General features: G+C 38.0%; 1 protein-coding gene across 16 annotated transcripts in view; it reads left to right on the plus strand.

The window, feature by feature from the left end:
• The window catches only part of ZNF248 (zinc finger protein 248), a 29,899-nt gene extending 11,541 nt beyond the window's left edge, over nucleotides 1-18,358 (plus strand). For 9 of the 16 annotated variants that reach the window (XM_005565002.5, XM_045361950.3, XM_074001466.1 and 6 more), the window contains 3 exons: nucleotides 9,191-9,317; nucleotides 9,601-9,696; nucleotides 14,202-18,358. In XM_005565002.5, the coding sequence (XP_005565059.1) occupies nucleotides 9,191-9,317; nucleotides 9,601-9,696; nucleotides 14,202-15,700 (1,722 nt within the window). In that variant the 3' untranslated portion in view covers nucleotides 15,701-18,358. The remainder of the gene's footprint in view (nucleotides 1-9,190; nucleotides 9,318-9,600; nucleotides 9,697-14,201) is intronic. The other 7 variants (XM_065520572.2, XM_005565008.5, XM_065520571.2 and 4 more) reach the window with 2 other exon arrangements.
• The last annotated feature ends 800 nt before the right edge of the window (nucleotides 18,359-19,158 follow it).

Here is a 19,158-nt window from a genome sequence, read left to right on the forward strand (position 1 = left end):
TAAATAAATTAAATAAAAATAAAAAGTTAGCTGGGCATGGTGGCTTGCACCCAGCTACTCAGGAGGCTGAGGTGGGAGGATCAGTTGATACCAGGAAGTGGAGGTTGCAGTGAGTTGAGATTGTGCCATTGCACTCCAGCTTGGGCCACAGAGTGAGTCCCTGTCTCAAACAACAACAACAACAAAACACCACAATACAGTTACCACAACAAAATTTGAAAATTTCTTAATGTATAATCAGTGTTTTCCAGTTTTTGCATTTTTTTACATTTGTTAAATCAGGATTCAAATATGGTTGAAATGTCTTTTATCTTTAAGGTTTTGTGAGTTGTATGTTTCTTCTCTATATCTTTATTTACTGCAGTGTATTTGTTGAAGATTTTCCTTGTTGTATCACTGTGGTTATGTTTAACGTGTTTCTGTGATCCCTGTATTTTTCTCTAAGTAGTTGAACTTAATCCTGACTGATGGTTAGGTTTTGGTAAGAATTTATCATAGATTGTGTTGTGTACTTACCTCAGGGCCACATAACATCTCATTGTCCTTTTGTTTGTTGTTGTTTGTTTTCTTGAGTCAGGATCTTGCTCTGTCCCCTAGGCTGGAGTGCATTGGCTCAGTCATGGCTCACTCCAGCCTTGAATTCCTGGGCTCAAGTGATCCTCTTGCCTCAGCCTACTGAGTAGTTGGGACTACAGGTGCATGCCACTATACCTGTCCAATTAAAAAAATTTTTTTTTTGTAGAGACAGGGTCCTGCTACCAGGTCCGTTGACCAGGCTGGTCTCGAACTCCTTGGCCCAGGCAATACTCCCATTTTGGCCTGCCAGAGTGTTGGGATTACAGTAATGAGCCACTGCACCTGGCTCCATTGTCTTTTTGTAATGTTTGAAAGTCACTGATTATTGTCTAAGTTTAGTAATTCATTAAAGATTGCAAAATGGTGATACTTGAATTCTATAATTCCTCTTTCTGTTACCAAATCAAACTTGGGTACTCTCACCAAGCACACAGAAAAAGCTAAAACGGACACTGGGATTTGCAGCAAGAGAAATGGAGGCATTTATTGCAGGGCATCAGGCAAGGAGAATTAGGTGGTTAACGCCTAAGACCTGTGATCCCTGGCTTATAAGCAAGGGTTTTTAAAGGTAATGGTACATTACAGGAAAGCAGAAGTTACAGGCAAAATCATACATCAGTACACGAAGGTTATACGTTGATTTCGCCAGCTGCCCAAGGTTTGTACCAGTCTACTTTGCCAGCAGCAGTGCATGCGTGTTCTTACTCCACACATTCATCCTGAGACTTGGTATTTTATTTTTTATTTTTGCTCTTCTGTTGGGTGTGTTGTGGTAGTCTTCTGTGGTTATCCTAGAAGTTAAAGCGAGCATTTTTGACATATAATGAAATACAAACTATTCATTGTACTACCTAAACCCGTAACTCTGAAACATGTTGACTGCATTTATCCTGCTTCATTTCTAGGCTTTTCACTATTTCCTTTCTTTTCATAGTTCTGTTTTGGGTCATTTTTCCTTTTCATGAAAACTCCCTTTGATGTTTCTTACAATGCATATCTGTTGGTTTTTATTACTCTGTTTATGTTTACTCTGTATGTGGTGAAACCCAGTCTCTACTAAAAATCCCAAAGATATTTGGAAATCATAAACAGAGTAATCTTAAACTTTTATTTTTGCTATGTATAGAATTCTACCTTTGAGTTTGTTTGTGTTTTTTCCTTTCACTTTAAAGTTGTCTTTTCATAATGTTTTGGGTTTTTATATGACTGCTTTTAAAGTTCTGTTTTGGTTTTGTTTTAGCTTATATTTATTCTTATTTAAGATCCACTGAACTCTGTGAATGTGACTTAAGTTTTTTCATGAGTTTTTTTTTTTTTTTTTTTAAATCCATTCTGCCAATCTCTGCCTTTTTGTTGGAAGAATTTAACCTATTTTGAATTAAAGTTGGCTGGGAATGGTGGCTCTTGCCCGTAATCCCAGCACTTTGGAAGGCTAAGGCAGGTGAATTGCTTGAGTCCAGGAGTTCAAGACCAGCCTGACATGGTGAAACCCTGCCTCTACAAAAGATACAAAAATTAGCCCAGTGTGGTGGCGTGCACCTGGAGTCCCAGCTCCTCAGGAAGTTCAGGTGGAAGAATCGCTTGAGCTAACCCCCGGGAGGCTGAGGTTGCAGTGAGCCTAGATGGAGGCATTGAACTCCAGTCTGAGCCACAGAGTGAGACCCCATCTCCCAAAAACAAGAAAGAAAGAGAGAGAAGGAGGGAAGGAGAAGGAAGGAAAGGGGAAAGAGGGAAGGGAAAGGGAAAGGGGAGGGGGAGGGAAGGGGAAAGGGGAGAGGAAGGAAGAAGGAAGGGGAAATGAAAGGGAAGGGAAGAAGGAAAGGGAAAGGAAAGGGGAAGGGAAGAATGAAGGGGAGTGGAAAGGGAAGGAGGGAGGGAAGGGGAGGGAGGGAAGGGGAAGGGGAGGGGAGGGGAAAGGGAAGGGAAAGGGAAAGAAAAGGAAAGAAAGGAAAGAAGAGAGTTAAAGTTGTTTCTAACAAGGAAGGACTGACTTCTGCCAGTTGCTATATTTTTCTTTCTAATTTTTTGTTCATTTCTTTCACTGCTCTGTTTAGCTGATTTTTTGTAGCATATTTTTATTTACTTCCCATTTCCTTTTGTGTGTTTTTTAAGATATTTTGTTAGTGTTTACCAGATTAGTAGTGAACATTCCATATTTATGACAATCTAGTTTAAATACCAGCTTTGTCTCAGTATCATACAAAAACTCTGCTCCTATACAGCTGCCTTCTCCTGCTGTTGTTGTTGCTACAGATTACATCTTTATACATTGTGGCTGAATAACATAGATTTATAGTTACTGTGTATGCATTTGTGGTACACTTCTTTAGGAAATAAAGATTGGAGTTACAAACTACGAGTTGGAGTTACAAAATACAAAATGCTGGCTTTTGTACTTACATAATTTTTTACTGGAGCTCTTTATTTCTTCATACAGCTTTGAGTTATGAAGATCTTTTCATTTCAACCTTCCATTTAGTATTTTCTGTAGGGCACGGTTTATGATAATGTGTTCTCTTGGCTTTTATCTGGAATGTTTTAATTTATCTTTCATTTTTGAAGGATCGATTTGCCAGGTTTACAAATTCCTGGCTGGCAGGATTTTTCATTTTTGTTTTTTCCCCTCTTTAACACTTTAAAGATGCCATCCCACTGCCTTCTGGTCTCTGTGGTGTCTGACCTCTGTGGTTGTTATTTGGCTTTTGATAGTTTGATAATAATGTGCCTCAGTAGATCTCTTTGAATTTTTCTTACTTGGAGTTTGTTGAGCTTTGTGGATGTAAAATTTGTGTTATTCATAGAGTTTGGGCAGTTTTTATCCCTTATTTCTTTGAGTAATCTTTCTTCCCATTTCTGTCTCTTTTTTCCTTCTAGGACTCCTGTAATTGTATGATAGATAGTCCACTCAAAGTTGTCCCACAGGTCCCTTAGGCTCTATTCACATTTCTTTATTTTTTTTTTTCTGTTCTGCTCCTCATACCAGATTACTTCAATTTTTATATCCTCCAATTCATGATTCTTTCAGCTGTCCACTCAAATGGGTTGTTAAAACCTCTAGTGGATTTTTAAATTTCAGTCATTTTACTTTTCAGCTTTAGATTTTCTACTTGGTTTCTTTTTAAAGGTTCCAACTTAGTTCAGACATTGTTGTCCTCATTTCTTTTATTTATTTGTAATTTTTGATGACGCTTAAGATAATTTATTTAAAATTTTTGTTTACTAAGTCCAATATCTGGGCTTTCTTAAGGAAGGAATTTGTTTTCCTTGAGTAGGCTCTATATTCTTGTGTCTTTGAATACCTTCTACTTTTTTGTTGGAAATTGGACATTTGAATATTTTAATATGGTAGCTTTGGAAATCAGATTTTTACCCTTCCCCAAGGTTTGCTGTTTTTCATTTTTGAAGGCTGCGGTTGTCTATTTGTTCAGGTACCTTACTATGCTATTTTTTTTTTTTTTTTGAGACAGTCTTGCTCAGTCACCAGGCTGGAGTACAGCGTTGCAATCTCGGCTCACTGCAACCTCTGCCTCCCGGGTTCAAGCAATTCTAGATCAGCCTCCCGCGTAGCTGGGACTACAGGCATGCGCCACCACGCCCAGCTAATTTTTGTATTTTTTTTTTAGTAGAGATGGGGTTTCACCATGTTGGCCAGGATGGTCTTGACCTCTTGACCTCCCAAAGTACTGGGATTACAGGCATGAGCCACTGTGCTCAGCCACCATGCTATTTTTATAGTCTGGTTTCCTCGTTCTATGTGTGTCACTGAAGTCTCTGTTCCTTAGTTTGCATTCAGCTAATGTTTTTACAGAGATTTCTTTGAATCCCTGGTGCTAAAGACAACAAATAAACACTTCTCCCAGTCTTTGCACATTGACTCTGTGCTGGGGTACTCTTTAACATTTAGCCAGGCTGTTTACAACCTTGCTTTAGCCATCATGTCCTGATTGCACTGAACCTTGAGAATAGCTGGAGGTGAAAGCTTATGGTCTTCTTAGGGCTTGTGAGTATACATTCTGCCTTGGATATGTGTCCGGATTTCTAAATTTCTCAGTATATGTGGGGGTTTTTGAAAGCCCAAATTTCCCAAAGATACCTTCTCCAGGTTTTCTTCTCAGGCCTTAAGTGGTATACTATATGTCTCAACCATAATCCTCTGCTGCAGACAACTGCAGATATTTTGTTCTCCTTACAGTGTTTTAGAGCAAGGATTATTTTTTTTCTATGCTAAATGAGTTCTGAGTTAGGTGAAACAGAGACAAGCATATTGCATCAGTCCTTCAGGTATTTCCCACATAGTTGGAACAGATAAACAATTCCTTGTAAGTAAAGTCTGCTCTGGTCCCTCTAGAATCAAGGACCAGGGACCCACACTTGGAACGCCGGGCTGCTGTCTCAAGGCTGTCACCAAGCCAAGGAGGGTTGGGTTAAAGGCAAGTAGAAGTGCCACAGAGCTTTCCTACCGTTTTGAAGTTGCCTTTTTTTTTTTCTTTCTGATTTGGTGTCTATTTGGTTGCGGTCAGCCTTTGACCTATTCAGAATTCTGACGAAGTTTATTCTGATAGTTTCTGCTTGTTTTTTGATGTCTCTGAGGGACCTGAGCTTGGTGCCGCCTACTTCTCCATTATGCTGACATAATTCCACTTCATTAATTTTGTACTCTTACATGTTTTTTTCTTATTATGTAAACTTTTTGCTTTAGAAGAGTTTTAGATTTATGGAAAAGTTGTGAAGACAGTACAAACAGTTTCCATATACATCCCATAAACACAGTTTCCCCTATCATTAACATATTAATGTAGTACATTTGTCACAATTAATGAAACAATATTGATATATTATTAAGTAATGACCACTTTATTGGGATTTTCTTAATTTTTCCCTAATGTAATTTTTCTGTTCCAGGATGCCTACATTCTACTTAGTCATCATGTCTCCTTAGACTCTTCTTGGCTGTGACAGTTTCTCAGACTTTCCTTGTTTTTGATAACCTTGACAATTTTGAGGGGTTCAAGTCAGGTGTTTTGTAGAATGTCCCTCAGTTGATATTTGTCTACTGTCTTCCTCATGATTAGACTGAGGTTAGGGTTTCTTAGAGGAAGACCACAGAGGTAGTGTCATTCAGTCACGTCATATCAAAGGAAAATGCTATGAGCATGATTTATCACTGTTGATGTATCACTGTTGATTACCTGGTGGAGTTAGTGTGGTCATGTTTCTCCACTGTAAATTTACTCCTTTGTCCTCTGTTTTCAGCTGTACTCTTTGGAATGAACTGGAGAATTACGCTACACCTCCTTGATGGGAGAGTATCCATATAAATTATTAGGAATTCTGTGCAGGAGATTTGTCTGTTCTCTTGTGTTTATTTAATCATTTATTTATATTAGTATGAACTCATTGCTAGTTATCTTATACTTTGGTTATAATCCAACACTACCTTGTTCATTTTGTTGCTCCAACTGCTTCAGCTTGGCCATGAGGCTGTGTTTTCAGTTGGTTCCTGTGTCCCTTTGACATAGCCCATTATCGTGTTTTCGTTTGAGTACTTTCTCATTTTCTGGTACCAGAAGTGATTTCAGGCTCATTATATACGTGGTCTGCCCCAGCCCTAGAAGCAGCTGGTTTTCAAAGGAGCACTGGTTTTCTTTCTTTCTTTTTTCTTTTTCTGGAGACGGAGTCTCACTCTGTTGTCCAGGCTGGAGTGCAGTGGCATGATCTCAGCTCACTGCAACCTCTGCCTTCCGGTTTGGGCAATTCTTCTTCCTCAGCCTCCCGAGTAGCTGGGATTACTGGTGTGTGCCACTATACCTGACGAATTTAGATTGTTTAGCTTTGTAAGAAATTGCCAAACTGTCTTCCACAGGTGCTGTATCATTTTGCATTCCCACCAATTGTGAATCAAAATTCCTGTTATTCTGCATCTGAACCTGAAATTGATATTGTCATTGTTTTGGATTTAACCATTTTAATAAATGTTATGGTATCTCATTTTTGTTTCTGTAATGACACATGATGGTGAGCATTTGTTCGTATGTGTATTTGCTATTGGTCTGTCTTTGGTGACGTGTCTATTCAGATCTTTTGCCTGTTTTTCAAGTTGCATAATTTGTGTTCCTATTATTGAGTTTTGAGGGTTCTTTTGCATATTTTGGTTCTAACACCGTTTTAGATAAGTGTTTGCAAATAGTTTTTCTCAGTCTGTGGTCTGTTTTTTTCATTTTTGTAGAAGCATCTTTTGCAGAGCTAAACATGAATTTGATGCTATAAATTTCTCTCTGTGAACTACTGTCTCTGCATCCCATAAATTTTGATAAGGAGTATTTTCTTTTCTTTTTTTTTTTTTTTGAGACAGAGTCTCGCTCTGTGGCCCAGGCTGGAGTGCAGTGGCCGGATCTCAGCTTACTGCAAGCTCCGCCTCCCGGGTTCACGCCATTCTCCTGCCTCAGCCTCCCGAGTAGCTGGGGACTACAGGCGCCCGCCACCTTGCCCGGCTAGTTTTTTGTATTTTTTAGTAGAGATGGGGTTTCACCGTGTCAGCCAGGATGGTCTCGATCTCCTGACCTCGTGATCCGCCCGTCTCGGCCTCCCAAAGTGCTGGGATTACAGGCTTGAGCCACCGCGCCCAGCCGATAAGGAGTATTTTCATTTAAAACATTAAAAAATTTCTTTTGAGACTTTCTCTTTGATCTATAGGTTGTATGTTGTTTAGCTTTTAGGTATTTGGAGGATTTTTCAACCGTCTCTTGCTTATTGGTTTTATTTAATTCCATTGTAGTCTGAGAACATGTTTTTTGTATGATAGCTATTGCGTTAAGTTCATTAAGGTATGTTTTATGGCCCAAAATACGTTCTATGTTGAACATGAACAGAATGATAGAATGTATATTTTATTGTTTGGGAAGAAGTATTCTATAAATGTCACTTAGATCAAGTTGGTTGATAGTGCTATTTTGGGTCATTTATGTACTTACTGATTTTCTGCCTGTTGATCCATCAGTACTTACAGGGGTGTTAAGCCTCCAATTGTGGTGTATATTTCCAAGTTTTTGCCTTATGTATTTTGATAGTCTTTTGTTAAATGCATAAATATTTCAGATTATGTCTTCTTTAATATGATTTTGAACCCATGCAATGAGCTCTTACTTTCAGATATTGTGCTTTTCAGCTCTAGAATGTCCATTTTATGTATGTATGTGTGTGTGTGCATGTGTGGGTATGTGTATACATGTGTAAGAGGTGTCTGAGAGCACGCCCAGGTTATTAATGATGCCCTAGGATGACTCAGCATATTTTGGAGCATGGCATTAGAAACCAAAATTGGGGTGCTAGGTGTGCCTGTTGTTACTGATGTATTGTTTCTTGTAGATCCATAGTCATACTTATGGCTATGATTTATTGTAGTAAAAGGATACAAAGCAAAATCAGCGAAATTCCTAGAGTTTTCTCCCAATGGGGTCTCACAGAACACGCTTAACTCCTCTAGCAATGACATGTGACAATACACGTAAAATGTATACCAAGGAAACTCACTAGACATTTGGTGCCCAGAATTTTTATTAGAGGCTGGTCACATAGGTACTGTCTGCCTATCATGTACCCAAATTCTAGACTCCCAGAAGCAATGCACATGTCGAGTATAAACCATATTACTTATACAAACAGCTCAGGCTCAGTGAGCCGTTCTTATCAGAGAAGGTTAAGGTCAGAACCTTTCTGAAATCCAAGCTCCCAAATGCCCATCAACGGTGATCTTTTGTAGCAGACCTTTCAAAGGTTAGTAGTCTCAGGCTTGCTGTGTTAACCTTTTTCTGTATAACACACATACCATGTATGTGTTGAACTTCTCCCATTTTCTCATTTATTTTGTTGATATTTTCTTCTGTTTTGTTGAACATGTTAATTCATTTTGAAGTTCTTGTTTGTTAATTCTACTATCTCAGTCACCTGTGAGTTTGCTTTTGTCTTTTTTTTATTGTCTCTGTCTTTTCACATACCTTGAAGTTTTTTACTAGATGCCAAATATTGTGTTTAAAAACAGTAACATTGGAAACATTGGTGGAAGCTCCAGAAGATGATCTTGTTGAGCGGAGAGGATTCATCCTTTTCTCTGATGAGCATGTAGACTGCGGGGCAGTCACTTGAATCAATATGTGCTGAGCTTGGTCATATTCATTTCATATTCATTTCAGTCCTATTATTTTAATAACAAAGTTTTACTTCCTTGATGACAGTTAACTTGATAATGTAAAAGGTAATATGAAACAACGAATACTTCCTCTGTAACTTCAATCTCCTTGGTACACACTGCTAGTTCCTGCAGTGTGCAACTTAATAAATGTTATTCTGTGTATCTCCTTATCAGGTCATAAGCACTCTGGGAACAGGGACCATGTTTGTCTGTTTTCACCAGTAGGATTTGCAGCACCTAGCACAATTCCAGACCCTTAATAAAAACTCAATTTATACAAGATATTTTGTTTTCTATATAGTATAGCACAGAGGGAGGTAAACTATCTGTCATTTTTTAGTAAACTCTAAAGATATTAGTTCTCTTAAATCTTTTCTATATCATCTAGTTCTGACCATTTCATGTAAAAAGACTATACTATTACAGGAACAAGTGTCATTCAAGGATGTATGTGTGGACTTCACTCAGGAAGAGTGGTATCTGCTGGACCCTGCTCAGAAGATACTATACAGAGATGTGATCCTGGAAAATTATAGCAATCTTGTCTCAGTAGGTAAGGAGTTTTTTTCCCCACATGACTATCAATAGCATGCATTTACTAGTTGATGAAACGTGAATGCCCTGTAGTTTTCTAAATTAAAGCTTGAGATTGAAGTCTCTGAGATGACTGATCTCATTTGGCCACCATAAAGGTGCTCTTCCTTCCTCAGGGATTGGTTCATTTGTGCACCTTCTTTGAATAGCTGGTGAAGCCGTGCCTTTCTTCCCCATCATGTATTCAGAGCCCCTGAAACAAAGCTATTTAGCTCCAGTCCTGTGTTATTTTATCTTAACAGGGTATTGCATTACTAAACCAGAAGTGGTCTTTAAGATCGAGCAAGGAGAAGAGCCCTGGATATTAGAGAAAGGATTCCCAAGCCAGTGCCACCCAGGTGAGTTAGTGATTTCAAGGCAGATGAAAGCCAGAGGAAATTAGAACTTAGGTAATTGGTTTAGAATTTGTCACCTTTAGAATATTTTTTAGAAATGTCTATTTTTAGCTCCAGACCTTTGGAAATGATCAAAAACAATTGGCCCACATCCCTGTTACCTTAATCACTCCTCCATATGTTATTCTCACTCATAAATGCTTTTCTTGGCTGGGTGCAGTGGCTCATGTCTGTAATCCCAGCACTTTGGGAGGCTGAGGCGGGCGGATCATGAGGTCAAGAGATCGAGACCATTCTGGCCAACATGGTGGAACCCCGTCTCTACTAAAAATACGAAAAATGAACTGGATGTGGTGATACGCTCCTGTAGTCCCAGCTACTCGGGAGGCTGAGACAGGAGAATCGTGAACCTGGGGGGTGGAGGTTGCAGTGAGCTGAGATTGCGCCACCGTACTCCAGCCTGGTGACAGAGTGAGACTGTCTCAAAACAAACAAACAAACAAAAAACAAAAAAAAAAACACAACAAAAAACTTTCTTTTATTTTTTTGACATTTTGAAGTATTTTACTTATACCTATAATCCAAACCAGTTGGCTTCATTTTAGATATGTTTTCTTGGTTAGTTTGTCTTTATCTTTTAAAATTGTTTGCCTTCCTTCTGTTGTCTTGGACACCTTTTGTTAGCTGACAGGTATTCATGCAATCCTTCCATATTTTCATTTAACAACATATGATGAGCACTTACTATGTCTGTTATGTTTTAGGTAATTAACAGAATAATGTCCCTGGTATCCTAGTGTGTATTACAATAAAGGACAAAAAAATGCGTGTGTGTGCACATGTCTGTGTGTGTGTATATATGTACACACCCATGTGCATATGTGTGTGTATATAGGTGCACACACACTGTTAGGTCATGGTCAGTGCTGTGAAGAGAATTCACACGGGAAAGGAGGATGAAGAATGACGGTATAGTCTTGTTTGGCAAGTAGGTTAGAGAAAACCTTTTTGAGGAGTTCCCACATTAGAGATGAGGCTTTAATAATATGAAAGTGTGAGTTATGTGGATTCAGAGTAGTCCAGGCAGAGAGAACATAAGATACCAAACCTCTTAGACAGATGTGTTCTTAGAATGTTTGAACACTGTGAGGGAAACCACTGTGGTTGGAAGCTAGTGGGCATGGTGGAGACTGGTGGGAGATAATGTCATGAGAAGTAACATGAACTATGGTAGATACATTAATTTTACTTTTGGTGCTATGAGAAACTGTTTTGAGTAAATGTAAATCAGCTTAAGTTTCAGATTTGATTTACAGTTTAAAAGGATCTCTCTGACATCTGTGCAGTGTATATAGTGTGGTGGGTGGTTATGGGTGGCATGAGTAGGGATAGGGTACCATATGTGCTTCAGAGGTGAGAGGATAGTGGCTGAGACTGTGTTGGAGGTGCCAGAGGTACTGAGAAGTGGTAGGTTTGTACAAATATCTTGAAGATGGAGCCAAGAGCATTTGCTGTCAGATTGTATATGAGAGAAAGGGGAATCAAGTGTGACCCCGATAATTTGTCTCAAGCAGCTAGATAAATTAGGTTATCATTTACTGAGACAGAGAAAAATTAGAGAGGAGATGTATAAGGGAGTTATCACGGATTTAATTTTGAACACCAGAAGTTGGAGATAACTGTTAGAATCAAGGCTGTTTTTGACTAGGAGATTGGATATGTGTAAGTACATGGTTGAGGCCAGAAGTAGAAGTATCCATTTGAAAGGCATCAACTTTAGATGATGTTAAAGGAATGAGGCAGAATGAGATCTTCAAGACCAGAAGTCAACAGACTTTTTTGTAAATGACCAGATAGTAAATGTTTGAGGCTTAGCAGGCCACATATGGTTGTGGTTACCGCTGCTCCTCCTCATCTTCTTTCTTTTCCTTATTCCTTCTCTTTCTCCTCTTGCTCTTTCTCTCTCCTCTCTTTTCCTCTTCCCTTTTCTCTACTGTCTCATCCAGCTTTTTCCCTTTAAAAACTTAAAAAACATTCTTAGCTCAAGGGCCATTGTCTTGTAGTTATATGCCAACCCCTTTTCTAGAGTGTGATTGTATGTAGGTGAGAGTAGTCCTGGGACAAAAATGCTTTTGGTAAGTATTAAATTCATCCCATAGAGGATATTGAAGAATAACAATCTGAGCTACACAAAAACCAGAGAGCCTGGTTTCCTGTAGTCAGATAAGGTACATTCTTCCACGTTACTGCTATCTTGAATGGCAACCATGGCATTGCTGTGCTAATAAACCTGTTAATATCTCCTACCGGTCTCTTTGTTCCTATTGTTATTTTTCATTTAAAACTATCTTCTACATACCTTTATATTCTCACTTTTCATTGATATAACTCAAAAGCAAAACCATGTCTGTATTCTCTCATTCCTGACTCAGTCTAATTATTAGTTGTCTAATTTCTAATTCCTAGTTGGTTCTTTTCTCTTTTTTTTAGCCTAAATTATTCAATTTATCTTCCTTTAGCTTAACAAACGAACCTAAAGTTGCTGCTTATTAATAAATTAAATTTCCTTTTCTTTTCTTTTTTAAATTTTAAACACTTGTGTCAAGGGCTGACTTTCAATAGATCACAGCAAGGGAGCTGCTCAGTAAATTTCCCTTTCAATGACTATGATAGTGTAGTCGTTTGCTACCTGTCTTAAATTTGTTTGTTTCTGCTCCCTAAAATTTATGTCAAATCCCATCCTATTCTATGTCTTAAATTTTATTTGCAAATGCTTTCTCATTTATTGAAAAACTTCCATTCTTGTTTGCCTTGCCTTTTTTCAGGTAATTCATACTGTGTGTGTAAAGTGTTTAGACATTGAATAGTAATGGCTTGTTATTATTTAACTTGTTTTAAGTTAGAACTTAATTTTTAGCTGAAACTTAAATAGCCCAGATTTTATGACATTAACTCACCAGTGGCTGTATGCCAAAAACTCAGACCTGTTCATATAGCTTAGGGTTGCTTAGGGTTTCTTTCTGTATTGAGATTTTTGTTCTCCAAAAGAGAAGGGCCTCTCTTACTAATTTGGATATGTTGATAATTACTTTGTTGATTATCTGTGTAGCCAGATTTAGGAGAGAGCATTCATTTTCATACATTCTGAAAGTATTCTATAGTACTCTTTCTAAATACACATCCCCATATTTTGTCCTCATGTATTATAGCTGATCAGGTACAGGTTGAAAATAATTCAGTGCATGTTGCTTTATAAGAATAATGTACAGTTTGCTCAGTGGGGGCAGAGGAAACAAGACTGTAGTAACACCTGCCAAGATCTGGACTCTGGTCACAATAGAGGCAATAGCATTGAGCAAGGGATTTATTTTATGTTACAATGAATTATATAGACAGTAACTTCTAAAGGATGGATCAAGTGGAGCCTTAAAATGGTAGAGATGTTATAGAGATTTTTGCTATCATTATTTTATTATTATTAGTTTTTGTTTTTAAGTTAAAGTAGCAGTTCACTGAAGGATATCCAGGATCTAAGGAGAGATAAGGATAGAATGTTTCTAGCTGAGTGGAAGGTATGTTGTTGGGGATGAGCAATTTCTGAGAGTCTAATCTCTAGCCAAACTGCACAGAAATATTTTTAATAGATTTGCATGATGTTGAGAAGATGAGGGTATAAATCATGCTTTACCTCTGCCGAACTTAATTCTTATGTTTCTCACTACCACTCACTCTATTTCCTTTTTAAAAAAACAACTCCCTTGAACTCATTCTCTGTGCATTTCCTGCTCTTTGAAAAAACAGCTCTCAGAATATCTCTATCTCCTATTTATCATGTCTTGAGTTTATTTCACCTTCCCTAGTATGCTTTTCCTACGGCGTTAAAAAAAATTATTTCTTCTCAATAAAACTTAAAGAAAACACTGGATCTTGGGCTATATAGGACTATTCTTTTGAACCCAAGGAAGTTGATGTTTTCAGAATGTTAATTTTCTTGTTGATTCAAAGAAAGAAGCGTGTACTCTGGTGGGAATTCTACCCCAGAAAACTGTGTGTGAGAGGATTAGGACCAAGCTCTATTTTGTCTCCACCAAACTTAATTCATCCTCTGAAACCCCTTGTGTGCTAATCTTCACCATCTCTTTATTCAGTGTTCATTGTCTCTGTTGGGTTCACCCCATTTTCTCCGAGTTTTTCTATTTCTGAATCAGCCACTCTAGTTCTCTGTGCTGTGAATTTTATTTCACCTTTTCTTTTCAGTTTTGAAGGTTATATTTATAAAGTGTTAAATGTCATTGCCAATTTCCTCTCCCTGTTTCCACTGAAGCATGTTTATGTTTTCCACCTAAACCCTGGTGGGTAATGAAAATGTACACTTGAACTCAGTTCACACCAGTAAACTGAATTTAAAACAAAAGAATTGACTGTATGATAGGGCGTTTGTGTAAAAGTCCAATTCCATCAGAAATGTACTAAGGTTCATAAGATGTGGTTATTTTTCTCATTTCTAGAAAGGAAATGGAAAGTTGATGACATGTTAAAGAGCAACCAGGAAAATGAAGATGACCATTTTTGGGAGCTTCTATTCCACAACAAAACAGTAAGTGTAGAAAATGGAGACAAAGGAGGCAAAACTTTCAATTTGGGCACAGACCCTGTTTCTTTAAGAAATTATCCCTATAAAATATGTGACTCATGTGAAATGAGTTTGAAAAATATTTCGGGCTTAATTATTAGTAAAAAGAACTGTTCCAGAAAGAAGCCTGATGAGTTTAATGTATGTGAGAGATTGCTCCTTGATATTAGGCATGAGAAAATCCCTATTGGAGAGAAGTCTTATAAATATGATCAAAAAAGGAATGCCATTAATTATCACCAGGATCTCAGTCAGCCAAGTTTTGGCCAACCTTTTGAGTATAATAAAAATGGACAAGGCTTCCATGATGAGGCAGCATTTTTTACAAATAAGAGATCTCAGATGGGAGAGACAGTCTGTAAATATAACGAATGTGGAAGAACCTTCATTGAAAGTTTAAAGCTCAATATATCTCAAAGAACTCATTTGGAAATGGAGCCGTATGGATGCAGTATTTGTGGGAAGTCCTTCTGCATGAATTTAAGGTTCGGACATCAGAGAGCTCTTACAAAGGACAATCCTTATGAATATAATGAATATGGGGAAATCTTCTGTGACAATTCAGCTTTCATTATCCATCAGGGAGCTTACACAAGAAAGATTCTCCATGAATATAAAGTGAGTGACAAAACCTGGGAAAAGTCAACTCTCTTAAAACATCAGATAGTACACATGGGGGGAAAGTCTTATGATTATAATGAAAATGGCAGCAATTTCAGCAAGAAGTCACATCTTACCCAGCTTCGGAGAGCTCACACAGGAGAAAAAACCTTTGAATGTGGTGAATGTGGGAAAACCTTCTGGGAGAAGTCAAACCTTACTCAACATCAGAGAACACACACAGGGGAGAAGCCCTATGAATGTACTGAATGTGGGAAAGCCTTTTGCCAGAAGCCACACCTGACCAACCATCAGCGAACACATACTGGAGAAAAACCATATGAATGTAAGCAATGTGGAAAAACATTCTGCGTGAAGTCAAACCTCACTGAACATCAGAGAACACACACAGGGGAGAAACCCTATGAATGTAATGCGTGTGGGAAATCCTTCTGCCACAGATCAGCCCTCACTGTCCATCAGAGAACACACACAGGGGAGAAACCCTTTATATGTAATGAATGTGGAAAATCCTTCTGTGTGAAGTCAAACCTAATTGTACATCAAAGAACTCACACTGGGGAGAAACCCTATAAGTGTAATGAATGTGGGAAAACCTTCTGTGAAAAATCAGCTCTCACTAAACATCAGAGGACTCATACAGGGGAGAAGCCGTATGAGTGTAATGCATGTGGGAAGACCTTTAGTCAGAGGTCAGTGCTCACCAAACATCAGAGAATTCATACGAGGGTGAAAGCTCTTTCAACATCCTGAATGTTAGAAGCCTTCGTACACCTGTGAAATTGGTTATACAGTTTCAAAAGAGATTAGAGAAAGCCAAAGAATGTCAGACATTTGTAGAAAATGACTTCTTGTTTGAATATGTAAAAGCTTTCAAGAAAAATTAAAACCTTTCATTAGAAAATTTGTACTGAGGGGAATTCTGTTCACCTAAGTAATATGGTGAAAATATTTATCTAGAATTTATGCTGTTTAGTGTTGTATTCCAGATGTGATACCAAAATTGTATTGCAAATATAATGGACAATATTCATTTATACCCATATTCACAGTGGGATCTGAAGCTTGTAAAAGTTGAATGACAACAGCATTAGACATACATGTGAAGAGTCCCTGATGTTTGTAGACCTTATGTGAGTATGCTAATATAATAAATTTGAGTATGCTTGGTTTGTATATTGGAATTCAACATGATTGTGATGAGAAAGTACGTACCCTTAATTGAGTAACTACTATGGTATGTGTTAATATTTTCCACACTAAATACCATTGGTGTCTTTATAGGTTGATATATATGTGTATGTACATATGTTTGTATGGATATGTAAATATATTTCTACACATATACTTAAATATAGTGATGTGCTAGTATAACCTCATACTGACTTAAAAGTTCTGCTGATTGTTAAATTTTAAGGAATTTTGTGAGCCAGTTATTAAAAACAGTCATTATTTAAAATATGTAAACTTACAGTTAAATTAAAAACAAAGGTAATAAATACTCAGCACTCATCACTTCCTAATTATTTTGCTACATTTCACTATTACCTTTGTTGTTTTACTTATTTAATCTGTGTGATGAAAATACTGTATATAGTGTGCACTGCACATCTGTCTCTTCCCAACTCGACATGCAGTGCTGTCTTGTTGGTAGCTTGGACTTAGTGGGAGTGTTTACACCATGGAAATTGACAAACTATAAATCAGGGTTTTAATTTTCTCAGATAACCTGCTGTCAAATATTTACAGCACATCACTGTGTATATATGAAAACGTATTTGGCAATACAAACTGCGTACCCCTTCTCTTTCCTGACGTAAATAAATGGCTATGGCCATTTACAGCTGAACCGCATCTTCAAGAAAGAAGCCAAAAATATTTTCGTGAGGTTTTTAACTACCTCTGAATCCGTCCTACTCTAAATACTACCAGAGTCCCTTTGTAGTTTGGCCAGTATGTGTTTTTAGTGAAATATTATTTCACAAAGAACTATATCATGTACCTTTCCTCTGACTGTTTCCTGGCATATATGCATGAATATGGCCATTATTGAACTGTCACTTGAGTAAAGAAGTTAAACAGTAGTTTTCTGAGGTTTTTCAGCTACCTCTGGGTCATTCTGTAATGTAAATGCTGTTAAGAATGGTTTTTACATAAATTATGCAAAGGTTAACAAACAGTAATACTGCACTCCTCAAATAAAAAGTGGCGGTATGTAATGAAAGGCCCTTTTCATACCCTTGTTATTTCATTATGTATCTGTTTAGGCATGGCCTATGTGACACTAGTTCTGTGTATTAGTATTTTAGAGTGTCTCTGCTTCCCTTGTCCTGTTGTTTCCTTTGCCCCCCTCTTGGAACACAGTGGTGAGCAGTTCTAATAGACACTGCCCATGTGATGGCCATTCCCTACTTCATCCTTGCTGAGCTAAATTTTTTATTTTTGTGCATTCTTCTCCCAGATGACTTAAGTGGTAAGTCCAAATTAGTCAAAGCTAATCATGGGAGTTCCATTTTAATGATTTTGTTGGGGTGAACTTGGGAGCAGTGAGATGTTTGGGAATTATTGTGTAGTCCTTCTGGGAAAGATCTCCTTGATACAACATTGTCATGACATGAGAAGAGACTTTGTCTCTTCTACTGGGCTTTTTCATGTCTGTACATGCTATTGGCTTATCGTTTGTATCTGAAGGGCAGTAGGCTGAAGATAACAGTGTACAAGGTGGGAAAAACCAGCTCAGAGGTGATGTTGCCGAGCTACTCTGCTCTCTGTACCTGCTCTCCACTGGGACTTCGTATAACCCTCAATAACTGTTTTTTATTTGGTCTTAGGGCTATCTGATACTTAAGAGCTGAAGGCATTCCAGCTGGCACAGAGGAATATTTTTCTAAGTGTTAATGTTCTATATGGTAATTGGGGGAAGAATTATTTCTTTTGACAAGTTAATATACGGATGGCTGTTTGTATCAGCCATGGTTCTTTCTGGCGGAAAACAGAATTCTCCAACTAAAAAGATTTTAATGGCAGACTGATTACAGTGGTGTGGGCCAGAAACAAGGGGCACTGAAACACCCAGAGACTTGTATCAGCAGGAAGCCATTACCATTCTGAGCCTTGAAGGGCAAGGATGGAAACAGTGTTACCAGAGCCCAGTAAGAACTGCTGTCATGGAGGAGGGGCCACCTTGTAAGAGACATCATTACTACCAGAACTGTGGTGCCAAATTGCTGGTGCCTCTCTTTGGAGAAACCAACCAGATACATCTGCGGGAGAGCTCAGGTGGGCACAGAGAAGGGTGGAGAGAGAATCTGGGAAGAGAAATGGAGAATAAGCAGCACAGTGTTTTTCATTTCTGTAAATTCCTATGTAGAAGGCTCAGTGTTAGAAATAAAGTTACTCTACTAGTTGCAAGTTAAGTGTTTCTGTTTGTTCTCCTTTCCTATTGGCATAAGTAAACTCCCTTTGGAACCACGCAGGTATGTCTCTCCTTCAACATGTGTGAAGCAGACATTATATTAAATTACATTATTCATATGTCCCTGTGGTGTTTCTTATTGTATGTGGTGTAAGGTAAGCAGCTCTGTATCCTTCCAAATAAATAGCCAGTTGTCCCTGCACTGTTTGATTAATTCACCCTTTCTTGTGTTAATTTGATACATTTTTATTATGTACTTAAATATGTGTTATGAGTATTGCTTTTGACTGCTCAGTGCAACTTTTCTGCATTCTTCTAGTAATAGAACCTGTCATAGTGATCACGGGGTGGCATTTACCCCAATCCTGGCTCCACAGAGTACTATGTCTTCATGTCCTCCACATTTGTATTGATCCAGAAATAGTAGTTTGTTACAAAAGAGGCCAGTGACAAGCCATCCTAGAATATTTTTATTGGGAGGTCACTGTAGACCAGAGAGTTTGTGTCCTTATTGCTTCCAGCAGTCATGTTGACAAAGTACATTTGCTCTGTAATCTACTGAAAGTCAGTCTGCAACACAAAAATGAAAAAAGAAAAGAAGATGGCTATGATAAGCATCATAAAGAAAAATCAAAATAGGAAAAGTCAGATACAAGGTTTGATTTTAGATAGGATGGAGAGGAAAAGACCTCACTGAGCAGGCTACTTTGAGGGAGGAGTGATGTGGATAGTATCTCGAAGAATAGTGTGTTCACATGTGTGTCTCTAACACATGCAAACTTAAGATTAACACCAA

The sequence above is a fragment of the Macaca fascicularis genome, chromosome 9 (assembly GCF_037993035.2).
Source record: "Macaca fascicularis isolate 582-1 chromosome 9, T2T-MFA8v1.1".
In the NCBI taxonomy this organism is placed as follows: domain Eukaryota; kingdom Metazoa; phylum Chordata; class Mammalia; order Primates; family Cercopithecidae; genus Macaca; species Macaca fascicularis.